Below are 24,870 nucleotides of genomic sequence, written 5' to 3'. Positions count from 1 at the left end.
CAAGGAGCTGGTGAGCGTCATAGCCCAGCCCCTGGCACGGGTCTTTGAAAACTCCTGGCGCTCTGGTGTAGTGCCCAAAGACTGGAAGAAGGCCAATGTGGTGCCGATCTTCAAGAAAGGGAGGAGAGTGGATCCGGCTAACTACAGGCCCATTAGCCTGACTTCTATCCTGGGGAAGATCTTAGAAAAGTTTATTAAGGAGGCCATCCTTGAGGGACTGGCCCAGGCTAACATTCTAAGGGACAGCCAGCACGGGTTTGTTGCGGGTAGGTCTTGTTTGACCAATCTCATTTCCTTCTATGACCAGGTGACCTATCACCTGGACAAGGGAGAAGAGATTGATGTCATATATCTTGACTTCAAAAAAGCTTTTGATCTGGTATCCCATGATCACCTCTTGGCCAAACTGGCCAGTTGTGGCCTTGGCTCCACCACGATCCGCTGGCTGGGAAATTGGCTTCGTGGTCGGACCCAGAGGGTTGTGATTGATGGCAGTCACTCATCATGGTGCCCTGTAACCAGTGGGGTCCCTCAAGGCTCTGTCCTTGGACTCATACTGTTCAACATCTTCATTAATGATGTGGACATTGGAGTTAGGAGTGGACTGGCCAAGTTTGCCGATGACACCAAACTTTGGGGCAAAGCATCCACGCCAGAAGATAGGCGGGTGATCCAGGCTGACCTGGACAAGCTCAGCAAATGGGCAGACGAGAACCTGATGGTGTTTAACACCGAAAAATGCAAGGTTCTCCACCTTGGGAGGAAAAACCTGCAGCACCCTTATAGGCTCGGCAGTGCTACGTTGGTTAGCACTACAGAAGAAAAAGACTTGGGGGTCATCATTGACCACAAGATGAACATGAGCCTGCAATGCGATGCTGTGGCTAGTAAAGCGACCAAAATGCTGGCGTGCATCCATAGATGCTTCTTGAGCAAATCCCGGGACGTCATTCTCCCCTTGTACTCGGCCTTGGTGAGGCCGCAGCTGGAGTACTGCGTCCAGTTTTGGGCTCCACAATTCAAAAAGGATGTGGAGAAGCTTGAGAGAGTCCAGGGAAGAGCCACGCGCATGATCAGAGGTCAGGAAAACAGATCTTATGATGACAGGCTGACAGCCATGGGACTCTTTAGCCTGGAAAAGCGCAGGCTCAGGGGTGATCTGATGGCCACCTATAAGTTTATCAGGGGTGACCACCAGGATCTGGGGGAACATCTGTTCACCAGAGCGCCCCAAGGGATGACGAGGTCGAACGGTCACAAACTCCTGCAAGACTGTTTCAGGCTGGACATAAGGAAGAATTTCTTTACTGTCCGAGCCCCCAAGGTCTGGAACAGTCTGCCAGCGGAGGTGGTTCAAGCACCTACACTGAACACCTTCAAGAGTAAATTGGATGCTTATCTTGCTGGGATCCTATGACCCCAGCTGACTTCCTGCCCTTTGGGCAGGGGGCTGGACTCGATGATCTCCCGAGGTCCCTTCCAGCCCTAATGTCTATGAAATCTATGAAATCTACATCCTCAGCTGATGTAAAATTCTTTTACCTTATTCACTTGGAAAAACATCTCTATGTGATTTTTTGCACTCTCTTAATTTAGAGCATACTAGCTTCCCATTTGTTACTCTGTGTTTTATTGATAGCTGGACTTGGAGTAGAAATGAATGATTATCACTTCCTTTTGAGTCTTTGGACAGACATGGATAACCGGTGTTTTAAAATCTCAAAGTATATCTTTTCCAACTTTTCTTGAAATTCATAGTAGAGCAGGGGTTGGCAATGGGTTTTGAGCAGAGTGTCAAAAACACCTGGAACTTCAACTTGTAAGATGTTTTAATACCAGGCGCAGATGGCAGGGGAGCTGTGAGGGGCCTGAATCTTGTTGTGGCAGCATAACCCAGGCCCCTTCCCTATTGTCCACTGTAAGGCACACGTGCCAAGCAAAATGCTTTCATGTGCCATGTTCTGGTGCCTGTATTGAGGGTTCTCTACCTCTGTAGTAGAATCTCTAGTCTTTTAATTTTGTTAACTTATTATTGACATGGTAGCTAAATAATAAGCACTTGTTCTATTTTTATCTTTCTGTAAGGAGTCATTGTTGGAGCTGTTCTTGGTTGTATTTTGTGCATCTTGGCTATACTTCTTGTAGTGGTCTTTGTTTTCTGGAGAAGGAGAAGGTAAGATGTTACTAATAACATTAGCTTTTTGAAAGGGCAGTAGTAGTTCAGTGTTAATATAATAAAGCATAACAATGACCAAGATTCCTGTTCATACACTTTTAAAGTGATATTTTAAAATACAGTGCATCTCAGGAGTCCCCCAAACTAGGGATCATGACCCCAACACTTACATTCTCAGAAAAGAATGGAACTGCTCTTCTATTTATTGAAAATTTGCATTTATATGATAGCAACTCAAAGTGGATCCATCAAACTTGGTTGGTAGTTTGAGAAAAAAGCCTTTAGCATGACTGTATATCACTGGTCCATTATCTATTCTGGTACACCGTTGTGAATGTACATACCTGGTGGTAAAGTAACTGATTAGAATCAGGCCATTTTTTTTAAATGTCACATACGTACAGTGGTACAGGACATGCTTGTAACTAGTATTTTAATATATTCAAATATTAATCTGATTTTGTTTGAAGATATCCAGTAAAGCCTTTTCTTTTTGACAGGCGGTGCTTTGTAATGTTATACTAGAACACAAGTTCTGATGTGAAATTTATTTTCTGGAGGTAATAGTAAGGCTTAGTAGAGATGATGTAGCGGACAAACAAGCTTTCAGACGTTATGTTATCTGCAAATAATCCACTGACACTGTGCTCCTGTAGATACCTGAGATATGCTCATAATGGTTCACAGTTCTGGTCTTTTCTAGGCAACTGGGACTTAAGGGCTATTTGTTACAAGTTAAATACTGTGCAGCATCAATTCTAAAAAGCTACTAAAAGTTTCTGAAGACAAGGATTCTGGAGGGGCCATATCTTGTATTGGCCCAACTGCATGGCTGAAATGAAATTAGACAGGCTTTTGAAAGCAAAATATTCTTTATCATGTCTGCATTTGAAAGCTTGTCTAACTTTTTCATTCCAGCCATGCAGTTGGTCCAGTGCAAGATATCCCCCTCCTGCCCCCCGGGGGAAAAAAATAATAAAAAATAATTCTTGCCCCTCTCAATTCCTGGATCATTGTAGCTACAACATCCTTCTAACAGTACCATAAACATTACCAGACACTTACTACAGCTTTGGCTGTTCCCTTCTGCCAGTTTCCATCTATGGCCAATGGTTGCTTCCTAAATGAAAAAGCCTAGGGGACAGCCGCTTTTGTAGATGTGATGATCTTTTTTTTTTTTTTTTTAAAGTCATTCAGCCAGGGCTTAAACTCCCTGAATAAACTTCTAATGCAGTTGACTTTGATTTAAATGCTGTTAACAGTGTTTCTGGGGCCTAGTCTATATTGAAATTTTAATTTATACCAGTGCAGCATAAAGACTGTCTCTGAACCAAAGAGCTTAGAATTCAAGTTACGAAGAAGCAAGCTAGAGGGGATAGAGGGGGTTAGTATAAGGAAACAAGGCCCTGGTCAGCATGATGGGAGTTAGAAACTTCCAATCTAGGAATAATGGGTGCAAACTAGTGGAGGGTACATTTAGGTTAGACATTAGGAAGAATTTTTTTTACAGTACAGGTGGCCAGAGTCTGGAATGGGCTTCCAAGATAGGTAGTACCATCACCTAACTTGGAGGTCTTCAAGAGGAGGCTTGACAGTCACCTGGCTGGGATTGTCTGACCTCGGTCCTCTTTCCTGCCAGGGGCAGGGGGTTGGACGTGATGATCCATTGGGTCCCTTCCAACTCTATAATCTATGAATCTATAATTTGTACTTATGGAATTTACCCTGGTTCCAAACTTGGATAAAATGCCACGGTGGAATTTAAAATGCCACACTTAAACCAGGGCTGGCATTGTATTTCCTTCTTGGTCATCTACGTGAAAAAGAAGCTTGTTGGCTGCCTCCTCAATCAAGTCCCTCTAGTCATGGGTTTAGGTCAGCTACACATTCAGGCCTTGGACACCACTATGCACCCAAAAGTGGGGGGGGGTGATTCATTCATGATCATATTTCCTACTACTTATTTTAATGCCTACTGTAAGTGAAGGGCATAAAGTTAGTCTCAGGAAGGTCTTCTTACACAGGACTAGATGCTATACAAGAAACTGGCTGTGTCTACATGAGACGCTGACTGAACAGTTGTTACTGCACAGCCATTTAGTAGGGCTGTGTGAAATTTTGCCAGCCATTTCATTTCAGAGGTGTTTCGGGCCATTTGGGCGCCCAAAACGTTGAATCTGAATTGAAACAGGAGGCTCTGAAAGATCTCCTAAACAAAATGAGGCATCCTAAATGTTTCAGAAGTGTTTCGGAAAATTTCAGAGCCGGGCTTGCAGGGGAACAGCTGTATGCTGCTGCCCTGCCACACGACTTGTCTCCACAGGGAGCAGAGATCCGCACCGGGCATCCCTTCGCCACCACTACCTGCCCCGCACTGCCCCAGCTTTTAGGTGATACTGGCGGTGGTGACACCAAACAGCTTTTAGGTGACACTGACTGTGCAATAGCTCATTACTACAGCACAGTAGTGTTGCATCATGCTTCCTGCCAAACAACACTAGTAGTAATGAGCTACTGCGCAGTCGGTGTCTCTTGTAGAGGCGGCCAGTAGTCTGACCAGGCATAGAAGCAGTCTACCAAGAATCATGCATGTGTTTTGCATAAATTCTACTAACCTCTTGTGGTTTTTCTCCCCTTTACAGGAAAAATGGAAAAAATAATGATGTGTCCTTTTCTCAGATTAAGTGAGTTTATATTCTTTCACCGGTTAATTTCTCAGTTTATGTGATATTAGCAATATCTGCTCAGAACTCTGGTAGTTTTGTGTTATACCATGTTATAAACTGAGTATTATAGCTTTAAATACTCGGACTCCTTATGGAGAACCAAATGCAACCTGCTGCCATCTAAAATAATTAAGAGGCTGAGACTTCTAACAGCTGTCAAAAGGATTTGAACGTCCACTTTCTATTATAATTAAACAGATTTAGATGTCTAAGTGCCCTTATCAGTTTTGCTGATCTCAGCTCTATTTATTTTTATGGACACAATTCAGATTATAAGATACATTGTTTATGAACCCTATTTGTAGCCTTTCTATATTCAAAAAGGATTTTGCCCTATGGCCCAAGGTAGGGCTACTTTGAGCTGAACCTTCAGTGTAAGTAATGTTAAAACCAGTGTAGCTGAACATGGAAGGATAAATGCAGTATACCATAAACCACAGACAGTGAAAAGCCATCATAGGTTGTCTCTTGCAATTCTGATAACGAGGGAAGAGCCTGGACAAAGCCTCCTAGTGACCCCCAGCTTTGAGGTCTTTGGCAGGGAGCAAAAGTTTCAGGATAATTGGCCTACTGTGACCAGCTTAGTAGATGAGAAGCACAAAGGTTATTATTGTATTTAGTTGTATGTCATGCACACCCTTTCCCCAAAAATCAGTACTCCAAAACTGGAGTGCATGTCTTGAGTGGAGCTAACACTTTTATTCACTTCTGATTTTTCTTTGCTGGAATAGAAGCAGGGAAGCACTACTGCAATATGGCTACTATGCTTCTTCCTCTGCCCACTTCAGGGAGGGAGGGGGAACAGTTCACCCTTCAGTGCTACTCCTGCCTTGAGCAGGGGGCTGTAGCCAGAGCTACAGGGTTAACCCTCTCACAGCCACAGCCGCTGCAGTCAGGTTCCCCTGAAGTAAACATTCAGACACGACTGGAAAAACATTTTTTTTTCTTTCATTCCATTTTCCCAGTGCACAAGGTGTATGTCTTATTTGGGAGCATATGGTATATGCCCCTTTTTGCATACTGCTAACTGAATTGCACTGTGCACTTAGCCTGAGCAGAACATTGGAACAATGTGTCCTTATGCCCTTTCTTAGGCCAGAGTTTGAGGAGGATAAAAATTTAAAAAAAAACCTCTTAGTCACATAGCAAAGAGTATAGCTACAATGTCTCTAACTATTTTTTTCTTTTTCCCTCCCTGAAGACCTAAGAAGTAAGTAATTCACATTTTATAAATATAAATTTGTCATGAATTGAATTTATCTGGTATTTAACTAATAATGAATACTAATAAGGGGTTTTATTCATTTTAGGTCAAAGCCAGTTAAAGTTGAAAACTTTGAGTCCTACTTTAAGAAACAGCAAGCTGATTCAAACTGTGGATTTGCTGAAGAGTATGAAGTATGTATTATCAGCCATCACAGATTATAATCATAAACTTCTGAATATTACAAAGGGAAATAGCTCCTCTCTGAGATAAAGTGGTGACCAGTATCAGAGACACTGAATGTACATCTGCAGCAATCCATGACCTGATCTGTTGCACTGAATCTCTCTGAGAGTGAAATATGGTCTGCTGGTCAGAGTTGTAATGGAAATTAGACACCTTGAGGTTCTTATCCTAGTTGTGCTCAAAAAGTTAACAGTTGGCCTTGAGAGAGCTACTTTTCCTCTCTGTGCTTCAGTCTCCCTTTTTGTAAAGAAGTGTGAGATTGGGTATGTTATTAGTATCATTGCCTTACTTAAGGGGGTTTTGGAATGCAAAAAAATAAATATTTTTCTATCAAGTGCATTAAGACCTGAAGGTAACCACAGAACAATAATGCAGCTAAGGAGGATGTGAACCGGGCAGCAGCCCTAGGTGCCAGCTAGAGAGGGGTACCAGAATAGCAGTTGCTGCTAGCTTGGCTGCTTCTCTGTATATCATTGCTGCCCAGGATGTACAGCTACCTTGCTATGGCTCTGCTAGTAAGACTGCCAAAGTAGAAAACAGTGCAATTGCCAGTACAGCCAAATGAGACTGAACTATTGTAGGCTCCTGCATGATGAGACTTTTTCCTCCTAGTCTTTTCTAGTCACTGTCAACCTGTTTCTTGCCACAGAATAAAGTGGTTCTTTCAAAGATTTTCAAAAAATATGGTGATCTTTCTTCTCTTTAGCACTGATGAGGGCTCACCTGGAGTACTGTGTGTCCAGTTTTAGCCCTGCTTTTCAAGAAAGATGTGGACAGATTGGAAAGAGTCCAGCAGAAGGCAATGAAAATGATTGGCCTGGAAAGCATGATTCATATGGAAAGGCTGAAAGTACTAGGGTTATTTAGTCTGGTGAAGACAAGACTAGTAGAGGATAACAGTCTTTAAATACCTAAAGGGTAATTTACAGAAAGGATAGACATAGGCTTTTCTCTGTGGCCATAGGAGGCTGGACTAGGAACACTGGACTCAGTCTGCAGCAGAGGAAATTTTAGTTTGAAGATTAGAAAGAACTTTTTGAATATGGCTCAAGACAGAAATTATACACAAGCCAAAAATTGGATACGGTTTAAATCTGTAACACAAGAAAAGTTCAGTGCACGTAACTGCTTTCAAAACTGGTTTAAGGTAAACTGATCTAACCTAAATCAGTTAAGTTTGGTACTACATCCATCCAGGTTTATTGAACTTCTGTCCCAGATCCCCTCCAGATTCAAGTCAACTCAGTCTCCCAACATCTGAGGATGCTTTGCACCTCCCCCTAAACCCCTGTCACAGGGTGAGCAGGCTAACCTTGGCCCAAGCTATCTGCTCCAGCCCAGCAAAGAGGCATGTTCTAGTGCCCTCCATCTTCTGGCCTGGGCCACTCTAGGCATATGGCTGCCTTTCCAGAATCAAAAGTGAATTTCTATTCACTTGCTTATCAGTTAAATTTATGCAGCTTAGACCAACCTGTGAAGACTGAATAAATTCAGCACTGTATTTTTTTTAACTGTCTATGCTTGCCTATGAGAGTGCTCAAACATTGGAACAGACTACCTAAAGAAGTTCTGGAATCGCCATCCCTAGAAATGTTCAAGAGCAGGTTAAATAGTCACTTGACTGGGATGGTTTAGTAGATATGATCCTGCCTTGAGTAGGTGGTTGGAGTAAATGACCATCTTGAGGTCTCTTCCAGCCCTACTTTCCTATGTCCTGTATCAAGTTATTTTTAGGGATGCTACTCTGTCCTGCTTTTCTTTCAGGTTTTCTTTCTTTTCCTCCAAGTCCTCTCGTCATACACTCCACTTCCCCTCTTTTCTATAATGCTTTCCTTGTTATTGTCCATCCTTTCTTCTCATCCTCTCAGCTCCAAGTCATCTCCCCACTGTGCCTTATTATGAAATTGGGTTATTTACCTGTTCCTGCAGCATCCTCACTCTGTTCAGTTACTATATGATATGACAGTAACAGCTCAGCTTTGGGGCCCCAAATTCATCAAAGAAAGGGAATAAAGTCAATAAGGTGTAAGCACATGTGGAAAATTAAGCATGTGCTTAAGTGCTTTGCCAAGTCAAAGCCAGAGTAAGTATGTAGTCATGATCAGTCTTGCATATTTTACAGACAATGCAAAAAACAATTTGTGAGAAACGCAAATCCTATTACTCTTTTTGTCACCTTATTTTACTTCTTTCCCTTCTGCCTCCTCTATCCCTTTGACTCTCTTTTTAAAAGGGCTTGCTGTATTACCACTTCTCCAGGACTTAATACTTTTACTGCTAGAAGGACACTATGTGTCAGCTGTTTGCCTACCACACTGACTGCTTGTCTCTTGTCTTTAAACTAGTGTTACTATTTTGCTGTAGGAACTGAGGCCTGTCGGTGTCCACCAGCCTAAATTTGCTGCTGAACTTACTGAGAATAGAGGAAAGAATAGATACAATAATGTATTGCCATGTAAGTCACCTCCTGTTGTTTTTGGTTGTTTACTTTCTTTCTTTTTTTTTAAATTTTAAGTTGAGTTTTGAAAGGCTTCAGTTCACTAATGGTTTTGGGTACTTCAGAGATGAGTACTGATGTAAATGTCACAATAAACAAATAAAAAAATTAAAAGGATTGGGATGACTATTGTGCAGTTTTCCAAAAGTCATAGTATTAACAGAACATGCAAACCTTTTTATAAACACACATTCTCCATATCTAGTTTGATTTTTTCATTCATGAAGTACTACATGGCCTTGCACATATTTTTTTTATATGAGACAATAAATAGCTAGAGAGAAACAGGTGGGATGGACCCAGGAAAAAGTGGCAGTATTGATCAGATAAATGGGCAGTGATCTTGTCACACTAGTAGCCTCAGAACCACTGTAGGCATCATGAAAAAGGGAGTTGGAAGGAGGAAGTCAAAAGAGAGTAATGAGAGAGCTCTGGATGTTTATGGGGACAATAATTTTGAGGAGTACCACAACAGAAAGTGTGTATGTGATATAGATATACATAGATCTGTGTGTATGTATGCATATGTGTATATATGTACATGCATGTATTGTAAATTAAATTACATTAGATCTTGTGCACACATACATGTATATTCTTGACAAATTAAATTACATTAAGATATGTTAATGATACCACCTGAATGTAGTGCCTCAAGATCCTTAGATTTATTCTGTTTACTTCAGGTTTATTGAATTATTAAAATGCTTCTTTATTATTTTATTCTAAACCAACATATATGTATGATATTGATTCTGGTTAATAATCTCAAAATACTTTTTTAAAATACTTAACTCTTAGTGGTTTAAAAATTTTAAATCTACAAGCATTCAAAAAACACCTACATTTCTATGTGTATACACACCATATTGTTTTTCCCTATTCCTGAAGAAGGGCTCCTGTGCCCAAAACCTTACAAAGAACAATTTTTCCAACTACTCTGTTGGTCTAATGAAAGGTATCACATTTACCCAAGTAACCTTGTCTGCCTATGTCCTTAGACCAGCAGTTACGACCAATACCCCTGAAATAGATTAAAGATAACTTATTTATTCAGTTACTGGAAAATTAATTTGTTTTGCTGAGCATTTGCCTTCTGCAGATAATCACTGCATGTACTCAGGATTATAAAACCTGTTTCTGATTCCAAAAATAACCATCTATTCTGATTTTAAAAATGTGTGTTGAATTTAAAGCATTTATTCAAAACGATTTTGGTTGGTGTTTAGCCAAAACATTGAAACCCTAAAAAACATGCTTTTATTTTTTTGCAGATGACATTTCTCGTGTTAAACTTTCAGCCCAAAGCCATCCAACTGATGATTATATTAATGCGAACTACATGCCTGTGAGTCTGTTAAAGCAACTAAAATTAATTTGGGTATATTTTATGATATAAGCTAGACAAATCAAACAATATCTTTAAATAGGTTTGTCCTGTGTGATGATTAAGAGCACTTTTGAATACATAAAATATTTTCTATTTTAGGGATACAATTTAAGGAAAGAATTTATTGCTGCACAAGGTCCCTTACCGAACACTCTGCAAGACTTCTGGCGGATGATTTGGGAAAAGAATATCTATGCTGTTGTTATGTTGACAAAATGCATTGAGCAAGGCAGGGTATGCACATTCTTTTAAGATGATATTAATTAATACTAAGCAATAAAAAGGATGCATGTATGCTTATATACCTCCTCTTAATCCTGGTACCCCAGGAATCTTTAAAGGCTGTATAGTATTCACAAGGTTCATTTCCTACGCTTTTCAAGTCCTTTTGGGGTATAGCAGGAATTGTCTTCTGTATTCAGTCTTGAACACAAAAGGTACCTATACATGTGCAGCAAGGCTGCTCCGACACACTGTAATTGAGGCTGCTCTGACACTAATTAAAGTGTGTTGGAGCAGACTTGATTGAGTCTGCTGGAACATGGCAATTATCACGCTCCAGCAGACTCCAGCATTATGTGTATCAGCATCCCCACACTGAAAAATGGCAGCAGGGGCGCTTTAACTAAAACTCATTCAACAAGCTTTAGTTAAAGCATCCCCATTACCATTTTTTAGTGCGGGAGTATTGATACATGAGACGCTCTGGGTGCTTCAATTAGAGCAGCTCTTGAAGCCACTCTAATTAAAACACTCCTCCCTCACTTCCCTCCCAGAGCACGTGTATAAACGCACAAGATTTTAGTACGTTTAGTCCTGTTTTAGTCTTCATCTGAAATAGCCCCTGTTAGAAGCAACGTACTTGACCAGATAAACCAGTGTGTAAACAGTATAGCAAATGTACTGAAATGTCAGTTATCCAGAATGTTAGAAACTATGGCCTCAGTTCTGGATTCAGACGTACTCCAATGGATTTGAATGCAGAAGTGGTCTAGTGGTGTTTAAGGAGGTAATATGCAGAATGACCTGTCCACTTCGTTAAGCAATTGCACCATTCTGTAGAAGTGCTCAAAAGACAGAGTTGCATCTACATGAGCAACCTGAACTTCTGTCCATTTTTTTTTTTTTCTTTTTGGTCACTGTTTTTTGTACTTGCTTGAATATGTCTGCTTAAACATATTAGCTTTCATTTTGGACCTGATTTAGGTCTACTGAAATAAGCAGGAAAAATGCTCCCTTACTGCAGCTGGAGTAGAAACAAATCTTTTATATAAGTGAAAGAAAAAAATGTTCTTTTGTAGACATAGCTGTTTTCAGGATTGCATTTCCAGTCAATCTTAGATTTATAATGAGGCACACTTACTGAATCAAAAAAATGATTATTGGGTATCCCAAGGAATATTGGTTTGGATTTTTTTGCCGTAAAGGATACCAATACAAGGCTCTAACTGCAACTCATGCTCATTAAGACCATAATCCTTGCAGCATTAAACAATGGAGATTAACTCTGCAAATTTTCATGCCTCTTTTGGTTTGGGGACCACCTTAAACCCTTTTCAGCCATCTTTTCATCTGGGCTCCTTGTATATTATGCCCAGAAGATCACCGTATTTGGGTTATTTCAGGGAAAAAAAAGAATTGGGGATCAAGCATAATTACAAATATACTGGAATCTTTATTGCATCGTAGAGTCAGAGTACACTGAGGTAGAGCTGGTGTCTACCGCAGAGGGATGGATGGAAGACATTGTATGTATAAATCCCACTACAGGTGCCAGGTCTGGTGCATGGATACATAGGGCTAGAAAGAAGTACTCTAATCAATTCCACTTTTCTGAGGCAGGATCAAGTGTACTTAGACCATCTGTAAGCAATAATTTTTTAACTTATTCTGTAAACCTCCCATAAAAAGGATTCCAGAATCTCTGTACATAGCCTGTTCCACTGCTTCACTGTCCATTATGCTTTAAAAGTTTTTGATGATATCTAATCTAAATTTTATTTGCTACTTATCCTACTCTTAGTGGACATGCAAATCAATTGATCATTGTCCTCTTTATAACCATCTTTTACATAATGGAAGATGTTTTGCATGTCCCCTCCCAAGTCCTCTCACTTCTAAACTGAACACATTCTATCCTTTCACTCCTTGCTCATAGATCATGGTTTTTCCAAATGCCTTATCATTCTTTTTGCTCTTCCTTGTACTCTTTGCAATTTGTCTCTCTAAAGTGTACTCAGAACTGGGCACGGTACTTCACCATTCCACAACACATCAAGCAGGTACATCAAAGCAGAATAAACCTATACTGTTCTAAAGGAGGATGTTGGAACGGGGCAATAAAGTTACACTAAGTATAAATTTAACTGATGATACTTCCCCCCCAAATAAATTGAGATTTGGCTTATGAATGTTCTGCATTCCAAGTACTTTAAAGCAGAAGTAAATGATGAAATAATAACTTCAATAAACACTATCAGCTAGAATCATCATATATTCTATATACGTGAGTAAATTGTACTACCTTTTTAGGTTTTTAGAAAGTAATAAGAAAATAATGATCATTTTATTTTAAAACTAGATTGACTGTTTGGCAGCCCCAGACTAGACTCTAATTTAGGGTAAAAAGTAGACAGCATATCCTTGCAAAGCTTCCATCTCTCTTCTCTTTGCTTTCCATAAAATCACTTGTATCGCTACCATACAATGCAAATAACTTTAATTTTCTTCTTAGACAAAGTGTGAGCAGTATTGGGAAGACAAACAACCTGTGAGCTATGGTGATATTACTGTAACTATGACTTCAGAGATTGTCCTTGCAGAATGGACAATAAGGGACTTCACAATAGAAGATGTGAGTAATTCTTTGTGTGTATAAGAACAGAAAAGAAAGACAAAACTTAAATATATATTTACTGTATTCCTGTGGCTACACTATCTAAATGAGGGGAACATACTTATTTCTCTGAACTTCAAAAAGAAAGTAAAACTTAGCTAACGGAAATAAGCTGTACATTTTTGTTTTAACTTGGCACTCACTAGTACTTTTTCTCATTTGTGCCAAATCTCTGATTAAAAGTGCTTTGTGCTGTGTATTGGTCTGGGAATTTATGCTGTAGTAAGGGATTGTACATGGATGATGGCTTAGCCTCCAGTTGCATTTCTTTCCAGGAACTGTATTATGGGAGAATTCTTCAGCTATAGTGGTTACCACTTGGCATAGGACTCCATGTATATCTAAGTAATCTGTATATGGAAATTTGCTGAGGAGATTGGCTGCTTCCATATTACCACTGCTACACATGTGCATCCATGCTCATATGAGCTTTCCTTAGTCACACAAGGAGTCCCACCAATGTAAGGTGTGAAATTCAGGAGGAATCCATTTGCCTATGAGTACAGGAGCCTAGGCTGAACAAATAACTCCACATTCCTGCCATCAGATGCTACAAATGGGACCAGAGGAAAACTAGAAGGCAAAAGAACCTGATTTGAAATATAGCTTTATTGGGCCAGTCAGTTTCCTTGGCTTTCAAGGAATGAAGGGTGAAATTTGAATAATGTTTTTTTAAAGTAGTGCCCAGTTCTGACTTTCACCAGTGGTTTTACCCCTCAGGGTTCACCTACTCACCCCCATACCCTGATCTCCCCCCAACCACCCACACCATTCTGCACCCTTCCCCCCTTTTCCCTGCCAGTCCTGCTCTTCCTGCCCTGGCACAAGTCACCAAAGAAAGATTGTCTGCCTACAGCAGCCTACCTGCAACCCAGCAGTATTAGAGGCAGATGGGGTGCAGCTGCAGTAGTAGCATGTGGCTAGGGCAGGGAGGAGGGAGCTGTGGAGACCTCTGTGGACTACAAAGCCCTGAAAAGAGGGCTTCAGGGTGCCGTGCTCCTGCTCAGACGCCAGGTGGCATGTCTCTGGTCTTGATGACAAAGCTTTAATCAAACTCTGTTGGCTTTGATTTTTTTTATGGACTGCTCGTTTTTTATAGATTTTATGGACAGGTGGTTTTAGCCTTGGTTTTTATATAAATTTAAGGACAGTTGGGAATCCTGCCCATTCATAGAAGGTAACTTTCATAGTATTAAGCTAGGAGGAATGTTTTCCTACAGTGATTATTTGCTAATGTTATTCTGAGGCCTAATTTCCCTTCTAATTTCTTCTAGAATAATGAGACAGACAGTCACTGTGTACGCCAGTTCCATTTCACTGCCTGGCCTGATCATGGTGTTCCAGAGACAACGGAACTTCTCATTAGCTTTAGACATCTTGTTGAGGAATACACAAGGCAAAATCCCCCAGAATCTCCTACTCTGGTACACTGCAGGTATAAAGAGAATTCTTACCATAACTTCCTAGATTCATCTCACTGCTTCTTTGTACAAGGAAATTGATATACCTCAAAATTCGCTATTAAACTATACTATAAAAATGCTATTGTTCATCCGCCTAATGCATAGTCATTTTATTCTAGTGCTGGTGTTGGAAGGACAGGTACTTTTATTGCAATTGACCGACTGATCCAACAAATAGAATTGGAGAACACTGCTGACGTGTATGGTGTAGTGTATGACCTTCGAATGCATCGGCCGCTAATGGTACAAACAGAGGTAAGGCAAATGTCTCTTTCTGTAACATGCTTAAAAATAACTGCATAACAGGCATAATGAATCCACATCTTAGAATTACATTCCACACTGGAGGTGTTCTCTACTTACTACTCAATGGGTGTGTCTACCCATGCGTTTTAACACACAGTAACCCATTTTACTGTGCATTAAAGCATCATGTCAAAAGCTGTGCTAATACGATAATGCACAGTAAAAATAGGCTACTGCATATTAAGTGTTACTAAAAACCTGTGCACTTTTGCTACTGCACATTAGGGCAGCCAGATGCGCATTTATTTAGTACCTCACATTAGAGGTACTAAATTTAATGTGCAGTAGCAAAAGTGCATTAATAAATGTGTAGTAGATGTGCCCAGAATGTTTCTAAATTCTGTTTTTTGTGTGGTTCAACAAAGGAGCACCCATCAAAGCACCATGGAAACACTGATGGGGCAGAGAATACCTTGGTGCACCCCTAATTCAGGCCTCTACCATCTGCCTCTCTTGCTTCTAGTAAAGCTCTCACAGCTACCAGTGGTGCTTGCATAAAGGGCATTGTTGAGGTAGATGGAATAACCAGGTTCAAAAAAGGGATTAGATAAATTCATGGAGGTCAGGCACATCGGGATTTATTTATCTTCTGACATCCGTAAGCCAAAGATGGATGGTGTCAGGGAAGGTATGCCAGGGGATGGATACTCTAGTCTAGTTCTGTTCATACCCTCTCTAAAACTTCTACTAGTTGCCACTTCTGGAGACAAGATGTTGGGATATGTGGACCATTGGTTGTGGTCCAGTATGGCTCTTCTGTTCATTTTTAGGATTGTTGCTAAATCTTGAACAAATAAAGTCATCTAAGATTAAGCTTCTACTGTTATTTCTCACCATATCAAAAAAGTTCCCTTCCATCACTATGAGCTGTGGCTTTGCTGGAGCAAGGTGCTTGCTAAAGTCTATGATGTCCTTCATTTTTCTTTTCCCTAGGACCAGTATATCTTCCTAAACCAATGTGTTTTGGACATTATTAAATCCCAGAGGGACAAAAAAGTGGACCTTATCTACCAAAACACAACAGCAATGGCAATCTATGAAAATCTTGCACCAGCGCCCAATTGTGGGAAGGCAAATGGCTACTGTGCCTAACCAAGCAGGAAGATGAGTTACCAGGAGGCCATTCCTCCCTTCACAAAGAAAAGGGAAATGCACTGTTGTACATGGTTTTGTACAGTTTTGTGTGTGACTAATTTGAAGATGTCATGTAAAAATGCTAGTGAGAGTTGCAGAAACTGTTACTACAATTAACAGAGGAATTTTGTTTTCACATGGGAACTTCACTCTGCTTGTAAGTGATGTAGTATTGCAGGGTGAATGATGAACTAGATATAAAATATTAAAAGTAATAAATGAGACGGGCTCTTTTTTAATTGCAGTTTTATATGATTTTCATATACAGACACCAGACTGTGTTAATATATTTAATTATAAATGTCAGGAACATATTCTGTCTACTGTATCTGGTTATTTAGCTATGAGCATATGCATCTTTGATTTGTTCTTAGCATTCCTTTTTATTTAAAAAAACAGAAAGGAGTACAAACATCTCCTACAAATGGATGTTTTATATATCACAATTGTGCCTTTTCTAGTCAAGACTCTGTAGACAAAAACCATCAGAGATCTATATTTTTGTACTGAAACTCTTAGAATGCATATAGATTTTTAAATAAGGCTAATATCAAGCTTTTAATTGTAGTAACACTCTCCTACTTTTTTAGTGGTGATCTGTCCTTTCACCACAACCCTCCAAGGCCTTATATCATCACAGTGCCTCAGCTAGGGGAAGAGGAGGGTGGTGTGTCGCTCTGAGCTTTAACTACAGAGAGTGTGTGTGTGTGTGTGCGCGTGTGTGTGTGTGTGCGCGCGTGTGTGTGTGTGCGGACACACGTGAGAGAAGGGGAGCAAATTCTCCTATTTCTGGCTGATTCTGTTTTTATAGAGTCTAAAATGATTTATTTAAAGGTGCAATACATAGCTTACTGAATAACGATGGCTCTATTTTAATAGAGTTTTACTCAGGTTGGTGTCTCTTGTTGTTGTTTTCCTTTAAATATATAAATCTGTGAAAGTTTCAGTCTGAGAATTTAAGTGTCAAAGTACGCCCAAATAGGTTCCTTGGCTTTACTCTCTTCACCAAAAGTAAATGCACAAAAGTCTACTGTATATACCAGGTTCTAAAATCTGTTGTTTTATCCAGTCAAAACTGAGATGTTTTTATGTGTATATCTCAAAGTTATAATTTAATTGTTTTTATGTTTGCAATATGCTGCTGCTGTTTTAACTGATTTAAAAAAATAATAATAATTTACCTGTTAATTTTACAAGTTGAGGACTAATTTGGATTTATTTTCCTGGTACATGAATGTTGAATTATGAAGGCATTATTGATGAAGGATTTATTTCTAGCTACTTGCTCTGGCAGGACTGTGGGGCGGGGGTGGGCAGGTGGGCATTTGTTCTTGGGATCCAGTGCACTGGTTGCATTGCATAAGAGGTATGAAGTTTCTGAATGTACTATGCAGTAACTTAAGTAGTTAAAATCTTATGAAGGGTTAATGAACAGGGTCTTCGGGATTCTGCCGGATTTTTAAACCAGTTTTTGTGGCAGTAACGACAAAAACATATGCAGAGTTTAGAAATGTGTGTGGCATTAAGATAAACACATAGGAAACTTGGCCACCTGGTAGAGTCCACTGTTAGTTAAAGAATTCTGTCGACTTTGGGTCCACAACTGTGCACCAGTAGTGAGAAGCAGGCCATTTAAGTAAAACTGAAGGGAGAACCGCAACAGTGTTTGTCCATTTTTCAGAGCAGCCATTTGTTTATTGCATTTTTCCCCCTTCTCTGAAATGCTTTAATATTATTCAAATAAATGCTTCTACCAGATTCTCCCTGAAATAGAAATTGCATTTGATTTGCAACAGCGGGTCTTACTTGTACCCTTTCCAAATTCTTGTCAGGTAACAACCAAATGCAGCTACTTCATCACTTTACTTGGCAACATGGACCAAATGGAAAGAGTTCCAAAAGGAACACCAGAAAAGAGGGACCTGTACTTTACATTTCATTTCTTTTTCTTATAGTATTCTTATATAATAAAAGACTTAGTCTGTCTGTCTGTAACACTCTTGGAGTACTCCGATTGATTAGTGAAACAACTAATCAGAGTACGGACTGCTGCCTTGATGGAGGGGATGGATTGGGGGAGCAAGGCCAGTGCCGCTGGCCTTGCCCCCCGCTCTGTCCCCACCATCATGGGAGCACTCCACCGCCTCCGAGGAGTAAGGCCGGGGGGTGGCAAGGCCAGCAGCGCTAGAGGTGGCGGGAGCACGGGGTGCTGGCAGAGGGGACCGCGGGGTAAGCTTCTTCCCCCACCCTGCTCCTGGGAAGCGGTGGTGATGCTCCATCCCTGCCTGCTCCCTGCCCCCTCCCCCACCCATCATTTTTGACAGGCAATTGGCTAGTAATCACTTAAATGGGATTCTTCTTTGATGTGCTACCAGTCTAGAATGACCTGAGAATTCCTAGGTGGTCAGCATTCATTGTTCCCAGGATAACCCAAAAAAGTTGTCGGGACAGAATGCTCCCCTTGGATGTAAAAGCATCTGGTTTAAATAGTACAGAAGATTTCTCTTGCGCTCTTGTCTGCTGTGGGATTTTTCACCTGTCTTACATGGCAGCAGAACATCAGTAAACTAATAGTAGCTGCACCTACCTATATCTGATTAAATGCTGCACCTACCTGTATCTGATGATTTATAGGCTGGACCCTGGGTATGATTTACTTTCATTGTAAGAAAAAATAGGGTAAATATTTCCATTCCTAACTATTAAACAAAGAAAGAAACAAAATCCACGTAAGCACTTTTGTGAATTATGATTTCCAAAGCAAATGTCTGCTCTTAGGAGAGAGGTGAAGTTATTTAATTTTGAATTAAATATGGGAAGAAAAATATAGCAGATGAGATTCCTGGGTGAATCCTGAATGACGATACCAATCACAGTTTCTGTAAGAATCACCTTCTCTTTGAGGCCAATGGAAACTTGCCCTGAGGAGGGCAGGCAAATTCCATTTCATTCATGAAAAAGCTAATTAAAATTAAGATTCGTCACTGTTCCAGTGTAAATGACTAGGGCAGGATTTCTCTCTTGAAGGAATAGGAATCCAGGTAATGCTTTATCATCTTGGAGATTGCCTCCTCAATAAAATGACTTGAAAAAAGTGTATTTTTCTTGCATATAAAAACTGATGCTCTGTGTACTATAATTCTCATGATCTAGGACTACAACTTGTTTATTTATACTGTCTCATTGTGCTTCCTGCATCCATTCAATATTTATTATTGGTGTTGCTTATCTAAAATAATCCACTTTTCTGATTTCAGTCTTCTGATTAGTTACAATTAGGTTCCCTGGCTGTTTTTTTTCCCTTCTACTTGGGGCCCACTTAAAACGGGAGATGTTGATGTGTTTCAAATAAGGGCTACTGCTAGTTGACTATTTTGACACAATGTACACATTTTGTTTTCATATGGTTGTACAGAAAAAAATGCAGCACTGTTTTAATTTTTTTTAAATGATTTTGTTTTTAAGGAGATTAACAATTAAAAAGCATCAACTTAGAATGGCACTTCCTGGTTTGGTTTCTTTCTTCCTCTTTTCAAAAATGTAATAAATTGTCTCACTTTTTAGTCTGAGTCTGAGGAAACTTGGAACTATTCAACAAACTTGGGTCCCAGACAAGTAATACATGGGGTCAGCTCTCCATACCTGTCAGTGGAGCTCAGTATAAGAACAAGCCTTCATGAATGTAAATTACTTTGCAAACCAAGGATCATGTGCTAATATTTCATGTGGAACTGCTGGATTCTCTAAGCCAGGTGCTAAATATAGTTGATTATAGGGCAGTGTTCTCCAACCTTTTTAAGTAGGAGATCACCATTGGCATTTAAAAGCACCCCAAGATCTACTGAGTGCTGCTGCCACCACCCCTCCCCCTGCCCAGAAGGTAAGTCGGGTGGGGGGAAGGCAGAGGGAGAAAAAATTATTTGGAGTCTCATCTCCCCAGCAGCTAAGTCCCACCCGGCCGGGGCTCCACTCAGCTTACCCTTGCTCCTGCCTCTGTGGCACTGTCCCTCACTTCGGGGGCCCCAATCTAGCCCCTGCCCCTTCCTTCCCCCATGGACTGACCTGTTGGGCGGGGGCGCGTGTGTGCAGGCACACGGGCACTCACCCTCCCACTCCAGGCTCGGATCGACTCCAAGAGGCTCTGAGATCTACTGGTGGATCAAGATCCACTGTTTGGTGACCACTGTTATAGGAGTAAGGCCTGGATCTAAGCCCCATGGTAGACCATGGAAATGCTCCTGTTAACTTCAATGGACTGTGGATCAGGACCTCAATGCCTTTTGATATTCAAATTCCTAATAAAGACTGAATGGTAAAGACAATTCCCATTTCCTGAGGTAAGTCTTGTCTCTTCAGAGGAAGGGATGTAGAAATAGCTGTAGGAAGTGAGTTCTTAATTGTGGGGATTAATAGATTCTAAAGTGAAGGTAACCTGCATATAAAATGCAAAACCAAATCCATGTCTTTCATAATTCCCAGTTTCCCTCTCCATCTGTCATCTTAATTACTAAGTAATAGGGTCAGATACATAGTGATATGACTGACACTAAGGAATTGCACAATTCCTCATGAGACGCTGAAGCTCACCATAATTTTGTGATAGCTCCCAACCACTCCATTTCATCCAGTGACACTAGAGGTTGCAGGATGAGTGAGCTGAAAATTGCACAGTAACTCAAATTGGCACATATGTTAATTGCCCAGCTACTCTGTGGCTGATGTGCGAGTGAAAAATACGGCTGAAAAGCGGAAGCAGCAAGACGCTATCTGTTATAGAATATATGTACCATGTGACTGACACTGCATGAAGAAATCTGCATCTAAAAGTTTAAGAAAGAGGTTTATTTTCTCCCCCATAAATCACAAAGGTATCTTATTAATATACATGAATGTTAACTTTGATAAGGCTAGCTGTTCTAGATGTCTTCAGAGAGAAGGCCAGCCAGGAGCTGTGAATTGCCCAAAGGAACCAAAGTAACAGCTTGGAGAAACTCAGTAATATGTTTATAATGTATTCTTCCAACACAGCTGACTTCAGACTGTTTAAATATTTCTGTAATTGCCAATTATGGATAAAACTCCCTAACAATCATTGTACAATGTTATCTTACCACAGCTGAACTCACAAGTGCTTCTCACAACAACAGATTACATATTATTACTGGGGCAAATCTAGAAGAGGTGCAATGGCAAAGTCGCGCTGCCCTTCAATTCCTGCTCTACCCAAACTTTAAAACCAGTTGCCTGGCAGTGTCAACAGCATTTCTATTCAGGCAGCAGTGAGGTAGTCACTTGATTTCATGGCTCATTGTAATCTACCTACCGTGTTTCCCCGAAAATAAGACACTGTCTTATATTTATTTTTCCTCAAGAAGACACACTATGGCTTATTTTCAGGGGATGTCTTATTTTTATTAAGTATACCATGTTTCCCCGAAAATAAGACACTGAGAGAGACCCACAGTGCTGAGTAAAACAGCAGCCACAGCTTTATTCTTTCCCCTGAGGACACACAATACCTAAAGCAGAACTTCCTGCTCCTCACTTCACTGAGGAGACTTTTATTTTCACTTTCTATTTCTCCCTTTCCGGTCACCTCCGAGATAGCAGCTGTCACGATGGGGCAAATGAGAAGGGCTGCCCGTCTTATTTACCGCTTCGCGCCGGTACGCTTAGCCACGCCTATCACTATGTCTTATTTTCGGGGTATGGCTTATATTGTGCAAATACGTAGAAATCCTGCTACGGCTTATTTTATGGGTATGTCTTATTTTCGGGGAAACACGGTAGTTCCTTCTGAACTATTACACGGGTGCTAATAAACCTTGCTCCTTTCTAGTGGTCTTAAGGTTCCACTAATCAAGCTATTCTTTCTTCCTCAATTCACCTGTTTAGCCGCTCCTGGCAATGTAGCTCTTATTTCAAAGGCCTGCAGACTGTTTTTAACTGTAGCTGAAAACAATTATTCAGGTGTAGAAATATTAACTCAGGAGAACATGAACTCAGGTATGGAAATAACTTTCACTGAGGCAAGGGATGCACTGTCAAGATGTTCAAGAAGGCTTGATTTTGTTTTATGAATCTGAAAGAGCTGTATGCTTAATTCTAATGACTACAAAAGTAAAGAAACATCCTGATTATTTTTGCCGATTTTTGTGTTTTTAATGCAAATTAATGTACTTTCCATTATAGTTATCTGTTTTTGCTTTGATCTTAAACTGCATAAGAAAGCCCTAGGCCCCTAACATATTAGTAAACCTTCTAGTTTCAGCACCTATTCCTGGATAAAAATGTGTGCTGTGTTATATGTGATGATGCACCACATCATTTGCAGCCACTTTTTAAAATCCTAGATCTGCCCATGCTTAAGTTTTAATAGATTGCTCATCTGCATCTGGCTTATTAAGAGATACTGTTCCCTTGGAAAAACCTTTCCTCTCTGAAAATCTGGTACCTAATATCATTACAAGATTTACTATTGTTTTCTTGTTTTTCTTTCTAGTTTGCTTACTTTGTGCTTCTAACAACAAATTGTGGATAGTAGACATCGCTGTCCAGTTGACTTCTAATGTCCTTTCCTACCAAAGAGCACTGAGGGGGGGAAAGAAGTTGTCTAGCTGAAATGGAAACTGAAAGTGAATGTGTTAGAAGCAAAAGTGAAGTTGAGAAGGAAAAGGCCTGAATTATATTTTTACATGGTGTAGCTATCTGAGCTGCTCATAAGACCCTTCTGAACAGAAACAGGGAAACGGAAAAGCTCTTAATTGAAATATGCATATACATATGCACATACATGAACTTATGCACAAATATGCACATGCATGTTAGGCCATAACATCTAAAGGATGCTCTGTCAAAAAATGGATTGTGTAGGGTTTTTTAAAACAAAAAATGGTCAATTAAAAAAAAAAAATCAAACGTGGGTGGTTTCCCTGTACTTGTTCACATACAGAAGACTTTTTCCATCCGGCATCTCGAAAGTCTGTTACCTTCAATGAATATTCTTGAAGTTCAGGTCTACAGAGATTAGATGGACCCGTGTGCCTTACACAGCTTGTCTCTGTTCAGCTCATGGGTCAACACATAGCATAATTTCTACATTTATTATTCTTGACCTGGGGAAGGTTTTTTTCACCTCTTCATTGTCAATGGGAAGGAGGCCAAATCAGGCTGAAGAATCCAAAGAGGAAACAACAGGAGGACAAGGGGATATTTGTAACTGTAAACCTCTGTGAGTTAGATGGAGCAGACTTCACATCTTAGTGGGAGAAGCTGGGACTTCTGTCTGCCTCACCTTCTCCAGGATGATCTGTAGATTTTCAGGAAGTAATGTTGCATAGAACAGAACTTCTTCCTTTGCCCTCCTTACAAAGCAGAGCTCTGCAAGGCAAGGGGAGAGGAGTGCCATGGAAGTAACATGCTTTCCTATTGGGGAAGAGTATTCCTACAGGAATCCACATATCCATGCAGGGAATGGGGATGAGTTGGTTTATAGAAATGTGTTTCAAATGTACACTAGTGTCAATGGCATTGCTGACAGACATGCGAGGGCCCTTGATTTTTTTCTGTAGCCGATAAACTAACGTATTGTTCTAATTTTTTCATAGACTAGGTTGCCAGATTAGATTTGTTTGTTTTCTTCCTTCCTCTACTTTTGATAATCTGCCTGTCTATCAGTTCCCTGGGGAGTTTTCTGTTCTCAGCAACTGTGCCATACCAGGTTGTGTTGGCATGATCGATGAATGAGGAATATTAGCAGGGTGGGTGTATTGTGTGGTTCCAAGAAACAGGCAACTAAACAATCCATTTCCTTCTGTTGTTGACTAGTGTTGTGTTCATTGGTAACAATATCTATGGTGATGCCAAAACTAGTGTTTTAGGTTTGTAAACTTATCCTGTATTTTAATTATTGTATTATGTGGCTTAGGAGGCATGTACAATATACAATAGAACAGTACTTTCATGGATCCTGCCAATTTTAGAGGAAAGAGTATTCCCTGAAGCTGAGAAATCTCTCCCAAACCTGTCAGTCTTGTGAAAAAAGATGGGTCTGGACCTGCACCTTTAATTCGGTGGCCTTAGGCTGTTTTGCATTAGCGGGTAAAGCAAAAAGCTGAGGTCAAAATTCTTTTGCTGACAGTGCTGATTTGTCACCTCTAACCCATCAGATCCAGGCACTGTTTTCTCAATTTGACTCATTAAGAGACTGGTGCAGTCTCTTTGAAGAAGTTTGAATAGAGTTGGCCAGAAAATGGGCTTCTTTGCTCCTACCCCTGAAAATTTTAACTTCTGGTGAAAACTCATGTTCACATTCTCCTGTAGGTCACTTAGACTCTTATCTCCCATGGTACATGACATTCTCAACCCTGGGCCAGAGACTGGCCAATTGAACCCTGTACTGTCCAACTGCATCCTGGACAGTACAGTCTGAATGAGGAGGCAGCCCATAGAGGACAGTGGGGCAGTACCAGATCCAGGTTCTGGGCAAGGTGGATAAGGCTCTGACCTCAGTTCAGGATCATACTGAAGCACCATGTGAGTGGTGAGCTCTGAGCTCACAAGTTGATAAGGGCAGGATTTGGCTAGAGCCCCTGCTTTTATGGGATCCCAGAGCCTAGGGGTGAATGCTGCTGCTGTTTGCCACTCCCTTCTCTCTCTTCCCCCTACTCCCTTCCTCTGAATTCACCCCCTGGGCTTCAGAGCTGCATGCAAGCAGGGGCTCTAGGCAAGACATGAAACAGTAATCTTTAGTTCCACATTAGCCACTGCTGAATCAAAACTTTTTCAATGGAAAATTGCTGGCCTCCCCTACTCTTTAGCATTGTCAATTTT

At 40.5% G+C, this 24,870-nt stretch overlaps 1 protein-coding gene across 1 annotated transcript in view; it reads left to right on the top strand.

Annotated features, from left to right (window-relative positions):
- PTPRJ (protein tyrosine phosphatase receptor type J) overlaps positions 1-19,535 on the top strand; it is a 136,656-nt gene extending 117,121 nt beyond the window's left edge. The window contains exons 15-24 of the mRNA XM_090032529.1: positions 2,086-2,173; positions 4,819-4,860; positions 6,213-6,300; positions 8,717-8,807; positions 10,124-10,197; positions 10,339-10,473; positions 12,974-13,093; positions 14,410-14,570; positions 14,718-14,853; positions 15,838-19,535. Coding sequence (XP_089888655.1) covers positions 2,086-2,173; positions 4,819-4,860; positions 6,213-6,300; positions 8,717-8,807; positions 10,124-10,197; positions 10,339-10,473; positions 12,974-13,093; positions 14,410-14,570; positions 14,718-14,853; positions 15,838-15,996 — 1,094 coding nt within the window. The 3' untranslated portion in view covers positions 15,997-19,535. The remainder of the gene's footprint in view (positions 1-2,085; positions 2,174-4,818; positions 4,861-6,212; positions 6,301-8,716; positions 8,808-10,123; positions 10,198-10,338; positions 10,474-12,973; positions 13,094-14,409; positions 14,571-14,717; positions 14,854-15,837) is intronic.
- The last annotated feature ends 5,335 nt before the right edge of the window (positions 19,536-24,870 follow it).

This window comes from Crocodylus siamensis, chromosome 2 (assembly GCF_052110815.1).
Source record: "Crocodylus siamensis isolate JL-2025a chromosome 2, ASM5211081v1, whole genome shotgun sequence".
Taxonomy (NCBI): Eukaryota; Metazoa; Chordata; order Crocodylia; family Crocodylidae; genus Crocodylus; species Crocodylus siamensis.
Note: the sequence above shows the minus strand (reverse complement) of the source record. Positions and strands in the feature narration are given on the sequence as shown.